Raw genomic sequence first — 18265 nt, forward strand, 5'->3', positions numbered from 1 at the left:
CATTTATAACCATATTGCCAAAAACATTTTTTATAAATTAAATATCTTTCAGAATTGTTTCGACTTTCCAATAGAAGATGTGTATGATGTGTCCGAAGAGGCTAAGGATCTGATGAGGAAATTAATTTGCAGCTCTGAGTTTAGATTGGGCCAGAATGGTATCGATGATTTCAAAGTACGCAAGTTTTCAGTATATTGAATAAGTTTCAAATTTTTACATATAGAGAATACACCTCAACTCGACTTTTTTAATATGGCTATTTTTTCCTTTGCTATCTAACAAGCTAAAAAAACAAACCAAATAGTATTTCCTGGTTTGTAGTTTTGTAACACAAAGTCGACGTGAAATTTTTTTTTTTTTTATTACAAACAGCTTTGGTAGCTGGTATTTTAAAAACCGTTATGTTACTCGTATCAAGAAAGTTTATGTTGCAAAAAAAAACTTAAAATTTAAGTGTCCTACTTGAAAAGTACTTATTCGTTACTGTCATGACCCTCGAAACTTGTTTTTTATTCGGCCAAAAATCGCAAACCGTTTTTTTTCAGTAATAGACCATTCTGAATTTTTTTTTGCAAACAGAAATCCCACGAATTTTACGATAATAATTAAAACTCGGTGTCGACTCGATGGCCTTAGAAGTTACGGTCACTGGAACATCTGAAGATTATAAATTGAAAAAAAATAAATAAAACCGGTCGTCGGCGTCAGAACAAATTTCAAGCGCTGCAAAAATTATGCTTGAATATTTTTCCAGTAGGACATTTATATCCTGAGATATTTTGCACTACGAATTTTTGCATTACAAGTTACAAATTTCCAGATAATAAGGACAAAATATTTCCGAAATAAAAATCGGTGAAATTTTAGACAAATTTTCATTTCACCAAGGGGCAACAAAACCAGAATCCAGCAAACACAGATGAGATTTTTCGACTTCTACACAGTAGAAAAAAATCAGCTATTACAAGAAAGTTGTAAACTGGGAGCATGTTGAATTGAGGTGGAATTCTTCGTTTGTAGGATGAAAATGTAATTTACATCCAATTTATTCATCAACAGAAACATCCGTGGTTCGAAGGTGTGGACTGGGATGTTTTAAGAGACAACACTGCCCCGTATATACCTGAAGTGTCTTCACCAACTGATACCTCGAATTTTGATGTCGATGACACAGATGTTCGAAGCTCGGATGCTGTACCTCCTGCTGCTAACTCTGCATTCTCTGCTCTGCATCTACCTTTCGTAGGATTCAGCTTCACTCAGGGAAGGTGCGTTAGAAAAACTGTTTTGTTGGTCTTTTTATGTTGATCATCACAGGAATCAAGTTTTCTGTTGCCAGCAAGCTAATTCTGTCATTTTTTTAACGAAAATCTATTAATGTTTTGAAGCGGTTATTCAAATAAGTTTTTTTCTTTTCAAAACAAATTCTATTGATAAAATCATACTTCTAAATTTCGCCTGAAGTTCTCCTTTACAATAAACTCAATTTCATTCAATTTTTACTAGGTTTTGAAAACTTTTCCAGGTTCTTAATTGCCTAAAGAATATCTTTCACCAGCACATCAATCAAACAAGTTATTTTATCGTTATTCGGTTGTATCGGATAATCGTTTTCTAGAAATAATTCAATTTCCTTGATTGGACTATTTTCAAGATCGATATCTAGAGATTTGAGAAATGGGTATTTCTTTTGGAAAACTCGAGGGCGACGAACATGAATGTTAATGGACATTCTGTCACGAAACTATCGCAACTCTAATAAGTTGCATTGTCTATCACTTCTAAGCACAAAACATTCTATTATTGTATCACACGTAAAAAATTCTCATACACGATCAATTTATGTAGTAGTTGAATAAGGTTTGCCAGGATTGTTTGTCTAAGCTATTAGAGGATAGATTGAATTCTTGAGTTTTTTCAATTGTTTTTCGAAAAATTTTGCTCAATATAGCCGGATATCGGACTTGGGCTCTCTTCCTATGGTCTGTCAGAAGGATAAGAGTATGAAAATGTTGGAGGAGGAAAATGCACAGTTAACGCTTACCATCGCTGATTTACGAAATCAAGTTGGCGTTGGTCATTTCTCACCTACGACATCTCCAGACTCGAATAATGCCACTAGAAAATTACAGGATGAAATAAATACGCTGACTAAAAGAAACTGTGGTAAGTCCTAATTTGCTATATTTTGATTTTTGAAGAATTGATATTATTTACACTTTTTCATGTAACAGAACGCCACATTCCCCAGAGTCTGAGTCCTGCCAACAATTTTTTCAATGAGTATTTTCCATTAACGTTTCAAAATTTTAAAAAATCTCAAAAAACCCAAAAAGTTGGGTAAATTTCAATTATAAATATGAGAAGATTTTTTTAAATTTTGAAACGTTAATGGGACAAAAAAACTTCAGATTCAGATTCAGTGGAACAAAATACATAAAAATCATACTCAATCTGAATCCAAAACATTTTTTTCATCTCGATAGTTTTGGTTTTTCATGATTTTATGCAATTTTTTTCGGTTTTTCGCAATTTTTTCAAACTGACGGCTCAATGGGCTAATTAACCTTCAGATTTAGATTCAGTGAATTGAAATACATGAAAATCATACTTGATCTGAGTCCACAAAAATTGTTTCATCGCTGTGATTACAGTTTTTCGCAATTTTCTGCCTTTTTTTTTTGGGTTTTATGCATTTTACTCAAATCTGGAGGGTGACTGGGCCAAACGGACCTCAAATTCGGATTCAGCAGTTCGAATTACATGTCCGTGGGTGGGTCCGGTCAAATGTACAAACAACTTTTTTTTTTTTGTGTGTCGGTGTTATCAATACATGTTTCGTAAGATTCTTTTTTAGAATATACACAAGTATTTCGTGCTCAGGTGAGAAGAGTTCTGAATTTTTGCTCAGATTTGACTCAACATTTTTTCTACTCATTGTTTTGAATGTAATACTATATACAGGAACGTCTTATTATTTCGTTTAAAATTCTTAAAATTTTGCGTGTATTTTAACACACATTTGGAACGTACAAGAAAATTTCTTTATTATCGTATTATTGCAAAACAATGGAGTCGTTAACTGAGCATTGAAGCGCGTCGTTGCTGAGGTCTCGAATTGGCAGGAAAGATGGAGTGTGTAATTCTTGTCTGAAACGTAAAAACCAAGATTATTTGTAATTGATTTATATTTTTATTAACGATGAACTAAAAAAACGCAACAAACACTCTGAAATCATATTAATTTTCTTTTTACAAATTGTCACTTCTAACTTTTTACCGATGAAAAAATCTTCTTGTATTTTTCAAATGTGTGTTAAAATACATTCAAAATTTTAAGAAGCTTCATTATTTCTCTTCCTCTCAAAAAATAATTGCAGAAAAACACCCTTTTTGAGGTCTCCACACCATGGCTCATAACGTTTTTCTGTAATCCAAAGCTTGATTGTTTGTAACTCATTATTGGAAAAGATCCAATAAGTTTTAGTGCTATAATTTCGACAAAAATAAAGCGGAAGCCTATTTAAATAACGTGACATTTTTCACTCTTTGCAGAGCTCGAAACACAGTTAAAGTCGATGGAGATACCACGGGAATTATGTACCTTGGATAGTGGTGAATCAACAAAGATTCGTGAGCTGGAAAAGTTGGTGCGTAGCTTAAGGATGGAGAAAGAAGAGGCTTTAAAGGAAAAATTCGATACTCAAGAGAAATTAAAACTTCAAGAAAAAGAATTAAAGGATGCGCTCACACAGAGGAAATTAGCAATGACTGAATATACTGAGGTAACAGATAAACTATCCGAGCTAAGGCAACAGAAACAGAAACTATCGCGGCAAGTAAGAGACAAAGAAGAAGAGCTTGAAGTAGCGATGCAGAAAGTTGATAGTCTGCGACACGACATAAGGAAGGCAGAGAAGTTGCGTAGAGAGCTAGAAAACAGAGTCGAGGAAGCGATGGCTGAGACGAGTAAAGAGCGGAAGTTACGGGAACGGAGTGAAGAGTACTGCAAACAAATGCAAGAAGAAATGGAAAAGATACGGCAGAGACCTGTGGGAAATGACAGCAGTGGTAATCAGGCATTAGCGACACAGGAAATTCATAGGCTGAAAACGGAGGTGGAGAAGCTTGATGTACAATATAACCAAAATCTGAACCAGCAACAGAGTAGGTATACGTCGGAGATACGAAGTCTTCAAGACCAGTTGCACGAGGCTGAAAACAGAAGAGAAATCCTGGAACGGGAAGTCCAGTCGGCGAGAGAAAAATTAGATGCTGCCAGATTGGAAAATATCACAGACAGTGAAGAGACGATTAACGAACTGAATAGAAGGTACGAACGTGAGAAAATGATGCTAGTCGAAGAGAACAAAAAGCTCATGCTCGATCTTGGGGCTGTTACGGACAGCGTTGGTAGAATTCAAGGTGAGCGAAGGCAGCTGGAAGAAGAATACGAAGAATTGAGGAACAAAAAAGAGGCCATCGCCCAGTGGGAAGCACAAATAACCGAAATCATTCAATGGGTTTCTGATGAAAAGGATGCCAGAGGTTATTTGCAGGTATTGTATCGAGTTTCAACCACTGTTGCACTTTGGAGTCAAGTATTATTGGGTATTTATTGTCATTTCAATAGTTCAGTACACTGTCGGAAAACAGTGTTTTTGTCTCAAAATAATGTGTTTGGGCAAATCCACCAACTTTCGGCCAGCTATCTAGGATAAAAATTTCACATCTGGGTGTAATTCGAGTATGTCATACTTTACAATAAGATATGAAAATTCTACAGTTTTTAGGACTTCAGCTTTATCGTTTACAAAAAATACGTTGATGCATTTTTATCACATTTTCAAATTGAATCTTTATCTTAGAATTCTTAGCACTTACTGTCGCCGGTACGAGCATATGAGACAAAACGCGCGTTTTTTTTGTGTCGGATCTTTCCTAATATGAAATCCAATGATTATAAATCGTTTTTATTTTTCTGCATAAAAAAGTACAGATACTGAAATCAATCCTGAAATTTTTAAGTGGACTGAACGCAGTATCGTATCCAGTAACATGCTTGCAAATTTCCAGCGCAAATGCACAGCTATGATTGCAAAGCCTTTCTGGCTATATTAGAACAAGATGTATCTTTAATTGCTTTCAAAATCAAAGTAATTCATTCCAAGCAAAAGCTCTTACAAAACATCTAAATGCAAGCAAGTCTTGCTATACGTCGAAATGATACAACAATTATTGCTGTACGTTTGCTGCAGGAAAATTCTGCTCAGCAAATATTGAGTGAAAAAGCAACAGGAATTGCAGCAAGTGGAATAAACTTTTTGTGTAGACACACTTGGTTCGCTGAGCAATCAATGATGATTCGTTATAAATATTACAGGGATTTCGAATTGTTTGAATATGTTCTATATTCCTGGATTATTTATGACCACAGTTTTAACCCACTATAAAAATTTCAGGATCTACTCCAAAGTCTACTTTTGCACTCGAAAAAAGGTTCATTTTGTGGGTCATAGCACATACAGAACTGAAAACGTTAAAAAACAAGAGAAAGAGCTGAAAATTCGAGAAAAATTCTAAAACGTGCGAACATTGTTCAGTTTCTCGTAGACAGTACGTATTTAGAGTATCTAGTACTCTTGCCTTTATCGACCGAGCAAACTCACTCTTTTTCTTCCTATATTAAATAATCAAATTAACAGAAAATGTTGAAATTTCGGCGTTCATTCCTATTTCATAGCGGCGTTCAGGAAAGTTACTCTTATCTCGAAAATAGTAAAAAAATGTGTGGTTTTTTGACACGTGTTACAATTTCCACAATTCCCGAATTTCAGGGGCCAATACTTGATAGTTGAGATACTTTGTGCAATTCTGGAAAAAAAACAAAGAGTCAAACGAGTCCTTGTAAGACTGTTTGCATTCAATATTTAGGTCGCTGGACGTGAACTAAGATTTACAATAATTTCGTAAATAAAAGAGTGGAAATTATAATACGTGTCAAGAAAACAATACATTTTTTTGACGATTTCCGGGATATGAGTAACATTCCTGAACTCCGACACGAAAGAGCGATGCACTGTCGAGATTTGAACCCTTTCCGTTCATTTGTTAATTTAATATATGGAGAAAAAGAGTGACTTTGCTCGGTCGGTAAAGGTAGTAGTACTACATACCCCTTAAATTGCAGCCAGAAGTTGGTGTATTGGCCCCTTTACTCTGTTACATGCAGTCTTACTACAGGGAATCGTATTCTTTTGTAACAGAATAGTTTACAGACAGATTGAATAAAACCTACATGTCTTGAAAAACAATTTATGTAGCGTGTTATTTAAAATTCAGGCATTAGCAACCAAAATGACAGAAGAACTAGAATTCCTGAAACACTCTGGCGGAGTTGGAGCAGTAGTTGGTGGCTCTACGATGACCGATAAGAACTGGAGGAACCGTAGATCACAAAAGCTTGATAAAATGGAATTACTGAATCTGCAGAGTTCCCTGCAGAGTGAAATTCAAGCCAAGCAAGCAATTTCGGAGGAACTCACCAAAACACGATCAGACCTCATCGCTGCACAAAAGTATGTTGTCCGAAGAATTTTGTATATACCGCATAAATTTTATTGTATTTAGTTTTTCTTTGATTTTTCATCTTAAATAATATATGATTACGATTATCGCAATTTTGGCGGCTACTATTTTTTCCTAACGATTTGCTGCATGCCATTTCAGCTTCACTTCTCGTTCACGGTATTTGGTTGTCTTACTTTCTTAGATGACTTCTCATCACACATACTTTCATCTAATGACATAAAATGAAATTGAACTAAAAAAGAAACAATATCAATTCTGCTAACATACATTTATATGAAAGTTGAAGTTGGATTAACCTATTTTTGATGTTTCTGTAGAGAACTGAGAGACTTCAGGCAGAGATTGGATGCCATGGCTCACGAGGCAAAAAGAAAAGAAATGCAGATAAACGAACTTCAAGGGCGTCTGGATACTGGCGATGGTTGTAAGTACAGTTCAATCGATGATTCGGCAATTCCAACCCCCTTAAGTATTTGGGTCACATTTTTCAAGTTTACCAAAGATAGTTTTTCTCTGTGGTTGTTCATTCAAGCGGTAACTTTTCATACTGCCTATTTTGTCCATAAACATTTCAATTCGTCTAGTGGGCTTTTTTGATGAGAAAGCAAGGCGTTATCTTTTCATTGCTTATTTCGTCACTGACACTCCAGCCTCCGTGAACAGAGGCTAAATGTTTGACGAATCATTTGACATAATAAATCCAACAACAATATTATATATTCAGCGATTATATTTGTTTTTCAGATGATTTTTTTACAATGCTGATGAGTTTTTTTTAAATGATGTATGTAAAATTTGTAATTAATCTTTTCACGATACTCTAGTCTACAGAATGTTGAGAAATCTGTTCAAATTTCAAATTCGTTCTCAATACTCACATGACTATGATTTCGATTTACCAATGAAGTCTAAGATGATTTATTTTCTTTCGTTAATCAATAGGCAAAGACGCGGTATTCTCTATTTTATACTGTCTGAATCATTAACACAAACATCATTAGAAATATGAAGGAAGACGTTACTTTGCGAAAGACCAGATTAGACATAATGCAGTGTAAAAAAATAATAGAATATATTGTCACTGGAATTAGATAAAAAATTTTTGAAAATCCGTATTAATTCTATGCATTCACTAGAATTCTGCACAATGCTGTCATATGTCATTGGAATATTTGAATATAATTTGAGAGGGGATCCAAACTAACGCGTTATAACGGTATTAAAGAACATACTATTCTGAAAATTACATGTTGCTAATCATTACTTATCGCAAATGAAAAATTCACTGTCTAAGAGTGTTCAAAATAAAGGTTCATAAATTAATATTCAAGTTTGCAATAAGCCACTTTGAAACTGGCGATCATAAATCCCATTTTACCGGAGTCTACATATGCTTCAACGAGGTTCAACTCTCATGGTATATGTTTGCTCTGATGATTCGGCCAGTTTAAAACAAACTTTAACATTCGAGTTTTGGTAGTTGAGAAACTTAAATCAGCCAATGGGTTAATTGATAAAAATTAACTACCACAGCCTGGTCGTATAATTCGTGAAAAAATTGCACTAAGTTTTGTGCAAGATTGGTAGTGATTATTATTATTGTTGTTATTATATATACTACTACTACTACTACTACTACTACTACTACTACTACTACTACTACTACTACTACTACCACTACTACTACCACTACCGCTACCACTACCGCTACTACAACTACTACTATTACAACTACTATCTCAATGCTCTCAGGTTAGACACAGCTTTCACGATGAATTCCATACAATACGTAAAGTGTATTTACTTTTGATACATAATTCTTAGACGCAGGTAGAAAAATTAAAATATCAGAATAAGACTATAGTCTATAGGAACATCCTCACGACACTGTAGGATTAGATGAACGAATTTGCTTGTGAATTACTTCAAAATAGGTAATACGACTCGAATGCAGACTGTATGATTTCTTTTAAAGCCTGGCATTCAAAACATGTACTAATTACTCAAACAGAATTCAGGTGTAAATACTCATATGTATGTACCTCTTTTGTAATTTTCACCATAATTGGAAACTGCTTATAATGTATTTTAATCCCACAGTCGTAAGTGGGTGGTGATAATTCAGTGAATTATTTGTTTCCCGTCATTTGCTGGATAGTATTTTTTTTTTAAAGATCTCTTTAAGGAGGGAAGAAATTTTGAAATATAATATTTGGATCATGACGCTTGTTTTACAGAAAGATATACGAACTACTAATTAATGCATAATGAATAAGTGATACATAATGTAATTATGAATTGCGTTGATTATAGGCTCAGGTATGTACATTTAAGAGGCATTCTTTCACCACGGAGAAAACGATGGACTTGAATATTAGAAATTTTGCACCCAAGTATTAAACCATTGCCTAGCGTTGAAACGCGCATGGTTCAGAGTCCCCTGCGTTACCCTCGAGATATGCTGGCGGCTTTAGGTTGTCAAGCATCCGGTGCATTTTCAATTTGACACAAATCCAACATGTTATTGATCGACCAGTCCAATGGAACAAACAACTGACAACCACAGTGGACATGAATCAGTGTACGTCGATATTTAAATAATTTATTACTGAAATGTCTTGTTTGCATTATGTATAACAATACTCGCAATCACACTATTAGAAATACTGTTTTGTGTAGTGCGAAAATCTCACACTACTTAACATGCCTTTTAAATAATTATTATTTCAAGCTTCGACCGTATATCTAGATCACGTCACTTTTCTGCCACAACCATCAGTTAGCGAAACCTTGTTTATACACATTTTAGCCACAGTAACGCGAGTACAAAAAATGCCTATATTATTGCGCAACTTTCCGCATAGTGCACTGTAACACTTTGAACAGTTTATCACTTGCTCTATTATTAATTCCTTTATCTTTATTTAGTTTACGATTATCGAGCAAGGATAGTTATAGAATAATATTCATGGCGTGTTATACGATGCACAGTAAAATGAAATTTTCTTGCTGTTGTACCACTACTGTGGCAAATGAGTGCGCAACAAGCTTCGTTAACAGTATGGCTATGGCCTATATAAAGTAATCGGAGTAACCAATTCCAAGTATACAGCCGTGTTTCAAATATTTAGGATATGGTCTGCTTCTTTTAAAGGTCCAATTCTGTGATACAGCTTTTGAAAATTTGAAAAAAAAGATATGGAAAGAAAAATGGAAGTGAAAACGGAATACTTTTTATATATTTGTTGATCATCCGTCAAATTGTTACAATGTACATATTATGTGTGAGACGATCCAATCCTTGGTACAACTTGTGAAAACTTAGGTTCCAAAGTCCTGTGTTCTTATCTTTTACCACATCTATACATGCTTACATACATACACACATAAATACGTATATCATGGCAAGGGGGTGGCTTACAAAGAGATGTTTAATTCAAATCATTAGCATTCATTTGTTCCTGTTTAAATTTGATATTAGAATAGATCGAACGTAGACTGTGTGTAGATTGTACTAAACAGAGTCATTAAACGTATTCGGAAGTCGATGCAGGCAACAAGTAAACAGTCAGATATGTTCCAATTGAATATTATGTTATTTTATTTGTGCGGAAAGAAGAATAATAATTTGCCAATTGTGAATAGTTGGTTTGATGGTTGTGTTTTTGTATTTATATATATATTCATGTGTTCAAAGAACTGTGCAGGTGAATAAAACATGTTCAATATCTGTGTTCTAATGTAACAATACAAAAGTGATACTAGTATAATTCGTCGTTAAAGATGGATGGCTCTAAAACTAAACGGAAACACAGTCACGTATGTTGATATATCGGGATTTTAGCTGCTGTTACAATTAAAATGGTATTAGTAAATATTGGGTCATGCTGAGTTTATTAGATACAGAGCCTTTGCCAAAATATAATTGAGCGCAATTCAATTGTATAGGAATTTAAAACTTCTTGTGAGATTGTTTTTTTTTTAATTCTAGATAGAACGCATCAACGTAAAGATTGAGGTTTTTTTTATTAGATACAATTTCACATAGAAACAACTATTTTCAGACCCTGAACTATACAATTTTAGAAATTATCAGTTCTCAATATCCATTTTACGAAAAATCCAGCAGCTTATAGCATAATTTTTGTTGTTAGGTGCGATAAGAATAGAATCAAAGCTTCTTTACAACATTAATTTTCATAAACATCAAATGAATCCCAGATTCCAGTCTTATTTCTTATTGCAAATACTCTGTTAAGCTGTAAAAATGTTGATTCAATAAATAGTTATACGAGAATCAAAATTAGATCTTCCCGCTAAAGGTAACTGTATGTGGCAACGTGTAACTTTGATAATCTTCAAGGAATTTCGTTTATCTCATCAATTAAAACATATAATTATCAGTTGAACGAAGATTTCGACAACTTAATACAGCATTTTGTAGAAAGAAACCCTGAATCTGGAATTCAATTGTGCTTTTAACATTCGTTGGTAGGAATATGATTATATTTTTGAGAACCATCTCGCATTACGGTATTGAAATCAAGGGCAGAAAAATTGGGCGTTGATTTGTAGAATTTTTACAAAATATATGACGTGTAATGATAAATACAGAACTGTGATATTGATACATGTATTTATTATAGAATTCCAGTATATTTTGACATAGGAACAAGAGTTTCAGGGTTCGTACGCACAGGGAAAACCGAGAAAACTTAGGGAATAGTTAGGGAAATAAGACTGGCATTTTCATTCTGTCGAAAAATAAACTCATTCTTATACAAAGTAAAAAATTGCACTTGAAAATTTTGTTTCGTCACATCACATCACGCGTTCTATATGTATATTACTTAATCCCAAACCTTCTTTCGTTTTTTTTACGGAAAATCGCAGGCTGATGTTTGTAAATTGATAGTCAGACAGTAAGTTAGTTACTAGGTAATATCGAAGGTATTAGTATTAATATGTAAAAAAAAAGTTGTCATTAATCAGTGGCATATGTTTTGAAGGGTTGCTGGAAAATTCCTATTTTCAGGCTGGAATACCTAGAAAAGTAAGGGAATTTCAGATTCCAAAAAGCGTACGAACCCTGAGTTTGTAGAGAACTAAAAAATTTAGTCACCAGAAACGAATCGAATAGTTTTGTCGCTACTGGGATACCTGTGAAGCGTAATAAACCGTTATCCGGTACGCAATGCTATTTTCATTTCTAGACAACAAAGTGCCTCTGTTTATTGGCATAACCAGCTGTGTATGGGGCCTCGTGTTGCTCATCATCAAACTGTATTTGTGACAGCCTTCTTCCTAACTACCAAATCGTCCAGCAAATCATCATCTATCGTCGTTTCAACCAAACCCCAGCGCATCATCGTACACAAGTTGAAGTCGCCCCTGTCGGCCTTACGTGCTTCTTGCGTCACAACGTCCTGCTTATTAACTAGATTTCCTCGTGCCAACTCAATCGTCACTTGTACCGCCGATACCGTCGTTTATAAGCCTGGTAAACTATGAGCAAAACAAAGAAAAAAAAAATTTGACATCTTGCAATACTACGTGATTGGCTGAAGATTTTGAAACTGCTTTGATTCAATCCACGGTGCATTCGTTTCCGGTTACTGTGCAACTTTGATCTGTATCGATATAATTTTTATTTTTTTTTTGCTTTCTGATATAAATTCCTGCATAAAATTGTTTCGTCAAAGGAGCCACTCTTTAATTTCACTCTACGCGAATGTTTTCTTTTCAATGAGTTTACTTCCTCTGAAAAGAGTATCCGACAGTTTTTTCACATTTTCTGATTTAACAGTTATCTAGATGCAGCTGGATGGCTAAATCGAACCTTTACCTTCAATAATAAATTCACTTCGTCGTCGCTATTGTAAAAACTACTTCTAGTGTTGGAAAAACTTATTGATGGTATAGAAATACGAAATGTAACAGTTTATTTTTAAAGGATATACATGTTTTTAATTCTACTCAAAGCTTAATCCAATAATACGTACCGAAGCTATCAAATAATTTTGAATAAACAGTAGATTAAACTTGTTAGGATGATCTTAGATATCAATAATTCCCTAGAAATTTTTCGTCAAATCAATCTAAATATTGTTGAAGACGATTTATCTTGACCTTATCTTGATCAACAATCTAAATATTATTTACACATCGAAATTTGTCAAACTGCAAAATTTTCAGCCTTTTAAGTTTCCCGTGTATCAGAAACTGTTTTTGGAATGGAATAATCTAATTATAATTTTGTAAATGAAAGTTTTCTTTTATAGGCGGCGTTACGTTAATAATTGACAATAATCCGTAAATAATAAAACAACCCTAAAATAGCTTCTTTGACAGAGAAAACTTCTCTTCGTAAATTACAGAAAAAAAAGCTTCATTTTCTTACATACATTTATTGACAATTGTCAATTAACCTCATTGGTACTTTTTTTGTAATTTGAACATAACTTTTGTATCTCTTGAAAGAAGGTCAAGTAGTTTTATCCTTCCGAAAATACTACACTAATGTATGTCTAAGGCGAGATAATGTAACTTAAATATATTGCAGGGTATACAGATACCAAGAAATCAAAGTTACACTAGTAGCGGATGCTGGCCTGTGATGAAATTAACAGTCGTTGCATTGTTTGATAAATTGAGGAGTTTGTTTTTGAGTTGATTGATATATTTCATTACTCGCAGCGCCATTGATGGGTGCCTCGAGGTTTTCTTCTAACCATTGTTAATCCTATCTGTGGGTGGTTGTCCTGTTACATGTTGTTCGGATTAATTTTTGTTCAATATTAGTTGATAAGTTTATGAAAAAAATTGGCGGAATCCTCCCATTTGTTCTTCGTTGCTACGTACGATGTTATTGCAAAGGAAAGATGAAAGTAAAAATGTGAATGAAAAGTTGTTCTGTACTTTTACAGGTGGAGGCTGCATTACTGTTTTGAAATTGTTCTTGATCATTGTTTTTCCAGACAATTCATGAATGATGTGCCCCATTGAATGATTTTTAACTTCTTCGTCGACCGCAAAAAAAAAAAAAAGAAGACTGATCTTTTAATCTCTTTATCACTTACCTCATAAACGTTGTACTTTGGCCATTAAAATTTCAAAACTAAATACGTATTGTAATCTTGATGCTAAAATTACGAAATTGGAAATAACATGCTCGTGTGTGTCAACGCTTTATGGATTTAAAGCGTGTAAAAATCAATACTTTTCTGCATGAATAGATTTTTGTGAAAATTTATCATACCAGTGCAACTTGTGCTCTATTTCAAATTATTTAAACATTTTTTGAATATCACGAACTATTTAAAATTAATCAATTCTACTAGAATCATACAGTATATACAGAGAAAAGTATTGAAATTGAACAAGTTTTTTTGGAACTGAATCGTATTAATAGTTTTAGTGATTAATATGTGAAACACTTTGGTCTTAAATATTTGGTACCGTGATCTAAGCTTGAGATTACTTGCAATTAAATAATTATATTGAATAACAAGTGTTTCTCATGTATTACTCAAACGCAAAATAATTCATCGTTTTTTTTTTTTTTAAATCATTTCCGTTCTTGATATATTATTTTATCAATCGAATATGAAACTGATCAATGTCTTGTTACATTTTATTCTTTCTTCATTTACACAGTGCAATTCATGAGCACATTACAATATGATGCATCATTACAATTACTTTTGATCATTTTCATCGCTATTTAAAGTCACACTTGAATTTACTACTAGAAACGTGAAAAAAATTTTTAATTATTACAAAAACGGTGATATTGACTTTTGATTTTATTGTAAATTGCAGTCCTAGAACGTCCCACGTCTCAAATGTCGTACCTGGAGCATTTCCTCAAGGGAACAGTGGAAAGCACACGTCACGGTAGTGTGGACAGTGTTGAAGGTGACATAGAGGATAACCGCGCACCTAGCATTACAAGCAGCAAAAGCAATTTGTCCGAACAGAGCATTGTGAGTATTTTCATATATTTACTGACAGCCTTATCGAAGCAAAACTTGTCAAGTATGCCACTTTTTTGGTCAGGTTCTCTAAATATTACAATTTCATAATCCTTATAGAGCTTTCAACTAATAAGTTTGTATTCACTTTGCTGGTGAAGAATAAGAAAAAGTTGAAACTATTATACATTTGAATCGAAATTTTTAGTCGATTGTCTAGTTTCGATATGTTATAGTGCGTACTAAGATATGAAAACCCTGCAATTTTTTTTTTTTACTCTTCATGAGAAACATGTCGTTCAATTTAATCACCCTTTTGAATGGAACCTTGAAAAAAATATGATCACGTGTATTTCTTTGTATAAAAAAAATCTAATCTTTTCGAATAAAAAATCCATTTGAAACTAATTTGGCCACATTATTGTGCTGAGTCAACTTTTATAACAAGATATTCTCTAATTTTTGGAGTCACTGATTACAAATCTGAAATCAGATTTTGAAAATTCAAGATGGTGAATCCAATATGGTGGACGAAAATTTCAATTTTATTGAATACTGTGAAAAAACTCTGTGCAGGAGTTTTCAGGGTCGCTGATTGAATTCATCATACTAAATTTTGAAAATTTGATTTCAGATTCGTAATCGGTGACCCGAAAAACGTATAATTTATGTAAAACATGTACATGTGTAGAGGGGTAACTTTCTTGGATATGAATTATTCCTTCAATTTCCACAATTTTTTTCAATTAATTCGTTTCTCTATAGTAATTTGGATTATATTGCAATAATTACGCTCTGGTATTGCAAATCTATTAGTATATTATCAGAAATATCAAAAAACCACAAAAAAATCTTCAAAAAGTTCTCTAAATATACAAAAAATAGCTATAAGATAGGGGTTAGGAACACTTAACACTATGACTCAAAGGGTTGAGGTTGATTCTCAGAAGCTGTTAAAGAAAAGTTTTTTTTCAATACTTTCACCGAATAATATGCTTTTATTTTTTGCTGTGATAGAGTAGATATTTTGGAGTACACATATTTTGAAATCTTTCAGATTGAAATGAAAGTAGGCACATAATTTAATTGGTATAAACATTTCACCGATATAGAATATATCTAGAAAATTCGAGATGTTATACTAGTATAATATGTATGTTACGTTTTACGTAACTAAAACCTGTGTTACAAGTAACGTTTGACTATATAAAGACATAGACTGAGGATCTAACTGAAGAAGTGGCCTGCTTGATGAGTTTGAGGTTGAAGATATTTAGTTGTCAGAGTAGTTAGTCTTGATATTTTTCATGCTTTGATCAATATTGAAACATATTAATAACAGTAATAACAGTAAAGTGAGGTATAAAAAATTGTTGAGAAAAATTAAGGTCCCCCATCCATCCAACATGAAATTTTTAATTTTTCTTCTAAACCGCGAGAATTGTAACAACAATTTTTCCGCTTATCAAGAAACTTTGTTATACTGCCAAGAATTAAGCCCATTACTGTGTCTTGCACATACTACAATTTCTGCTTATGCTCTTATTTTCCAGAGTATCTCATATTCAATTTAACTCTGTGCGGTAATATAAGTTCTTGGTTGGTCAAAAATCTATACTTGTTATTAATTTTATTACGAGATAATTTTTTCAAATTATTATATCCACAAGCTACAGATATCTCTTTAAAACTAAATAGACGGTACTTGAATTATAAACAATAGATTACAATTTAATATCGCTGCTTCATTCCAAATCGCTTCGAAATGGTTCACAATCTAGCAGAGTTGACCCATTTTATTCTACAATGGCTAATTTTTTTCAGAACATTATTTTCTTCAAAGTCACTGAGATTCATTTTCCTTTTATTGCTAGGTAATTCAATATTACCATTTGTTGATCATAATCAATGTAGGTGTAATGCCATAAAATCAAGTATTTAGCAATAACAGCTGCTGAAAAAAAAATATTACAGTGAATTTGTAGACAATAGTCTGCTGAATGAAATGAGCAATCTTAGAGTGAGATTGAAAGAATCTATCAGATTTTACAGCATTTTTACAGCTATTTGAAAAAAAAAATATCGATATTTAAAAATATAGTTTTGTTTAGGATTTCAATATTTTCTAATTTTTATGTTTAAAGAGATCGTCGTAGCTTCCGAATATTCTAAATTCGATAAATATTCAATGTTCGACTGTCTCGTAACAATATCGATAGAAATTATCAATTTTTGGCCAACCGACGTTATGGAAGTATATTTGGCATTACAAGCCTGATCGTGGTATCTGTAGTAAGAACAAACGTTGGACCTTTCGTATTTTGTTGTTAACCAAATACTCCATAACATAATTTATAGATCATTTATTTAATTACAGGATCCCACATCTCCATTATCTCATGAGCTATTGAACAAATCATCTCTATCCCACGGGCAGCTTAGCTTACAACCAAAACCAAAATCCCATCAGTTTTTAGTTCGTACATTTTCTGCTCCAACGAAATGCAATCATTGCACGTCACTGATGGTTGGTCTGACCAGGCAAGGTGTCGTATGCGAAGTTTGTGGTTTTGCCTGTCACATGTCTTGCTGTGACAAGGTTCCTTCGATTTGCCCTGTGCCTCCCGATCAAAGTAAGTCATTCAGCCAAATCCATATTGGTATCAATTATTCAAGAGACTTTAGTAAACATTAGTCGCAACCAGTAAAGCTGCATTAAAAGAATATTTCTTGACTTCGTAGCAAAACGACCGCTGGGCATCGACCCCACCAGAGGAATTGGAACTGCCTACGAGGGTTACGTAAAAGTGCCAAAAATGGGTGGTGTAAAGAAAGGATGGATACGACAGTTCGTAGTGGTCTGTGATTTTAAATTATTCCTCTACGACATTTCGCCAGATCGCAATGCCCTGCCATCTGTATATGTGTCCCAAGTGTTGGATATGAGAGACGAGGAGTTCAGTGTCAGCTCCGTGCGTGATTCTGATGTGATACATGCAACTAAAAAAGACATTCCGTGTATATTTAGAGTGAGTATTCTTGACCAAATTTTTGATATTAATTTTATGCAATTACAAAACAAACGTGATTCATCTTGTGCTTCAGATAACAACGTCTTTGATGGAACCGCCTGGCCTAAGAAACATCACTTTGATGCTGGCTGATACGGAGAGTGAAAAGACTAAATGGGTTGTGGCATTAAGTGAGCTTCATCGAATCTTGAAGCGTAACAATCTTCCAAATACTACGGTAATTCTCAAACTATCTTGGATTGTGAAATGAATAGTCTCTCTTTCTCTAGTTATGATTTCTAGGTCATTTGATATTTCACTGTAAACTTAAAGTTGATGGGTGTTCAACTTTCTTATTTCACCCTCTGAAAAGTTTGTGATAAAAACGAAAGATTTTTATCACTTTTTTGCCATGGAAAAAGATAAATTTTCTGTTTTGCAAATTCTTATAATGAGCAAGGTGGTAACCAATATCATTTTGTTTAGCCTTCTGTAACTCAATTTGGTGGACCTTAATTAATTTATTTTGATATCCCAGATATTCCGGGTCAAGGAGTTGTTGGACAACACTTTGGCTCTCATAAAGAACGTTATGTCGGGTACGATAATAGATCCTGACCGTCTAGTCATTGGCACTGAGGAGGGCCTATTTTGTTTAGATTTAGATCGTAGTGGTGAGTAACATGCCA

General features: G+C 33.6%; 1 protein-coding gene across 6 annotated transcripts in view; it reads left to right on the forward strand.

Moving 5' to 3' along the window:
- The window catches only part of LOC124186303 (serine/threonine-protein kinase Genghis Khan), a 42581-nt gene that overhangs the window by 10232 nt on the left and 14084 nt on the right, over positions 1-18265 (forward strand). For 5 of the 6 annotated variants that reach the window (XM_046577867.1, XM_046577868.1, XM_046577869.1 and 2 more), the window contains exons 7-18: positions 53-175; positions 1061-1269; positions 1953-2167; positions 3557-4560; positions 6344-6579; positions 6910-7016; positions 11889-12092; positions 14414-14577; positions 16943-17198; positions 17308-17594; positions 17671-17814; positions 18115-18250. In XM_046577867.1, coding sequence (XP_046433823.1) covers positions 53-175; positions 1061-1269; positions 1953-2167; positions 3557-4560; positions 6344-6579; positions 6910-7016; positions 11889-12092; positions 14414-14577; positions 16943-17198; positions 17308-17594; positions 17671-17814; positions 18115-18250 — 3085 coding nt within the window. The remainder of the gene's footprint in view (positions 1-52; positions 176-1060; positions 1270-1952; positions 2168-3556; positions 4561-6343; positions 6580-6909; positions 7017-11888; positions 12093-14413; positions 14578-16942; positions 17199-17307; positions 17595-17670; positions 17815-18114; positions 18251-18265) is intronic. The other variant, XM_046577872.1, reaches the window with a different exon arrangement.

The sequence above is a fragment of the Neodiprion fabricii genome, chromosome 7 (assembly GCF_021155785.1).
Source record: "Neodiprion fabricii isolate iyNeoFabr1 chromosome 7, iyNeoFabr1.1, whole genome shotgun sequence".
Classification (NCBI taxonomy): Eukaryota; Metazoa; Arthropoda; class Insecta; order Hymenoptera; family Diprionidae; genus Neodiprion; species Neodiprion fabricii.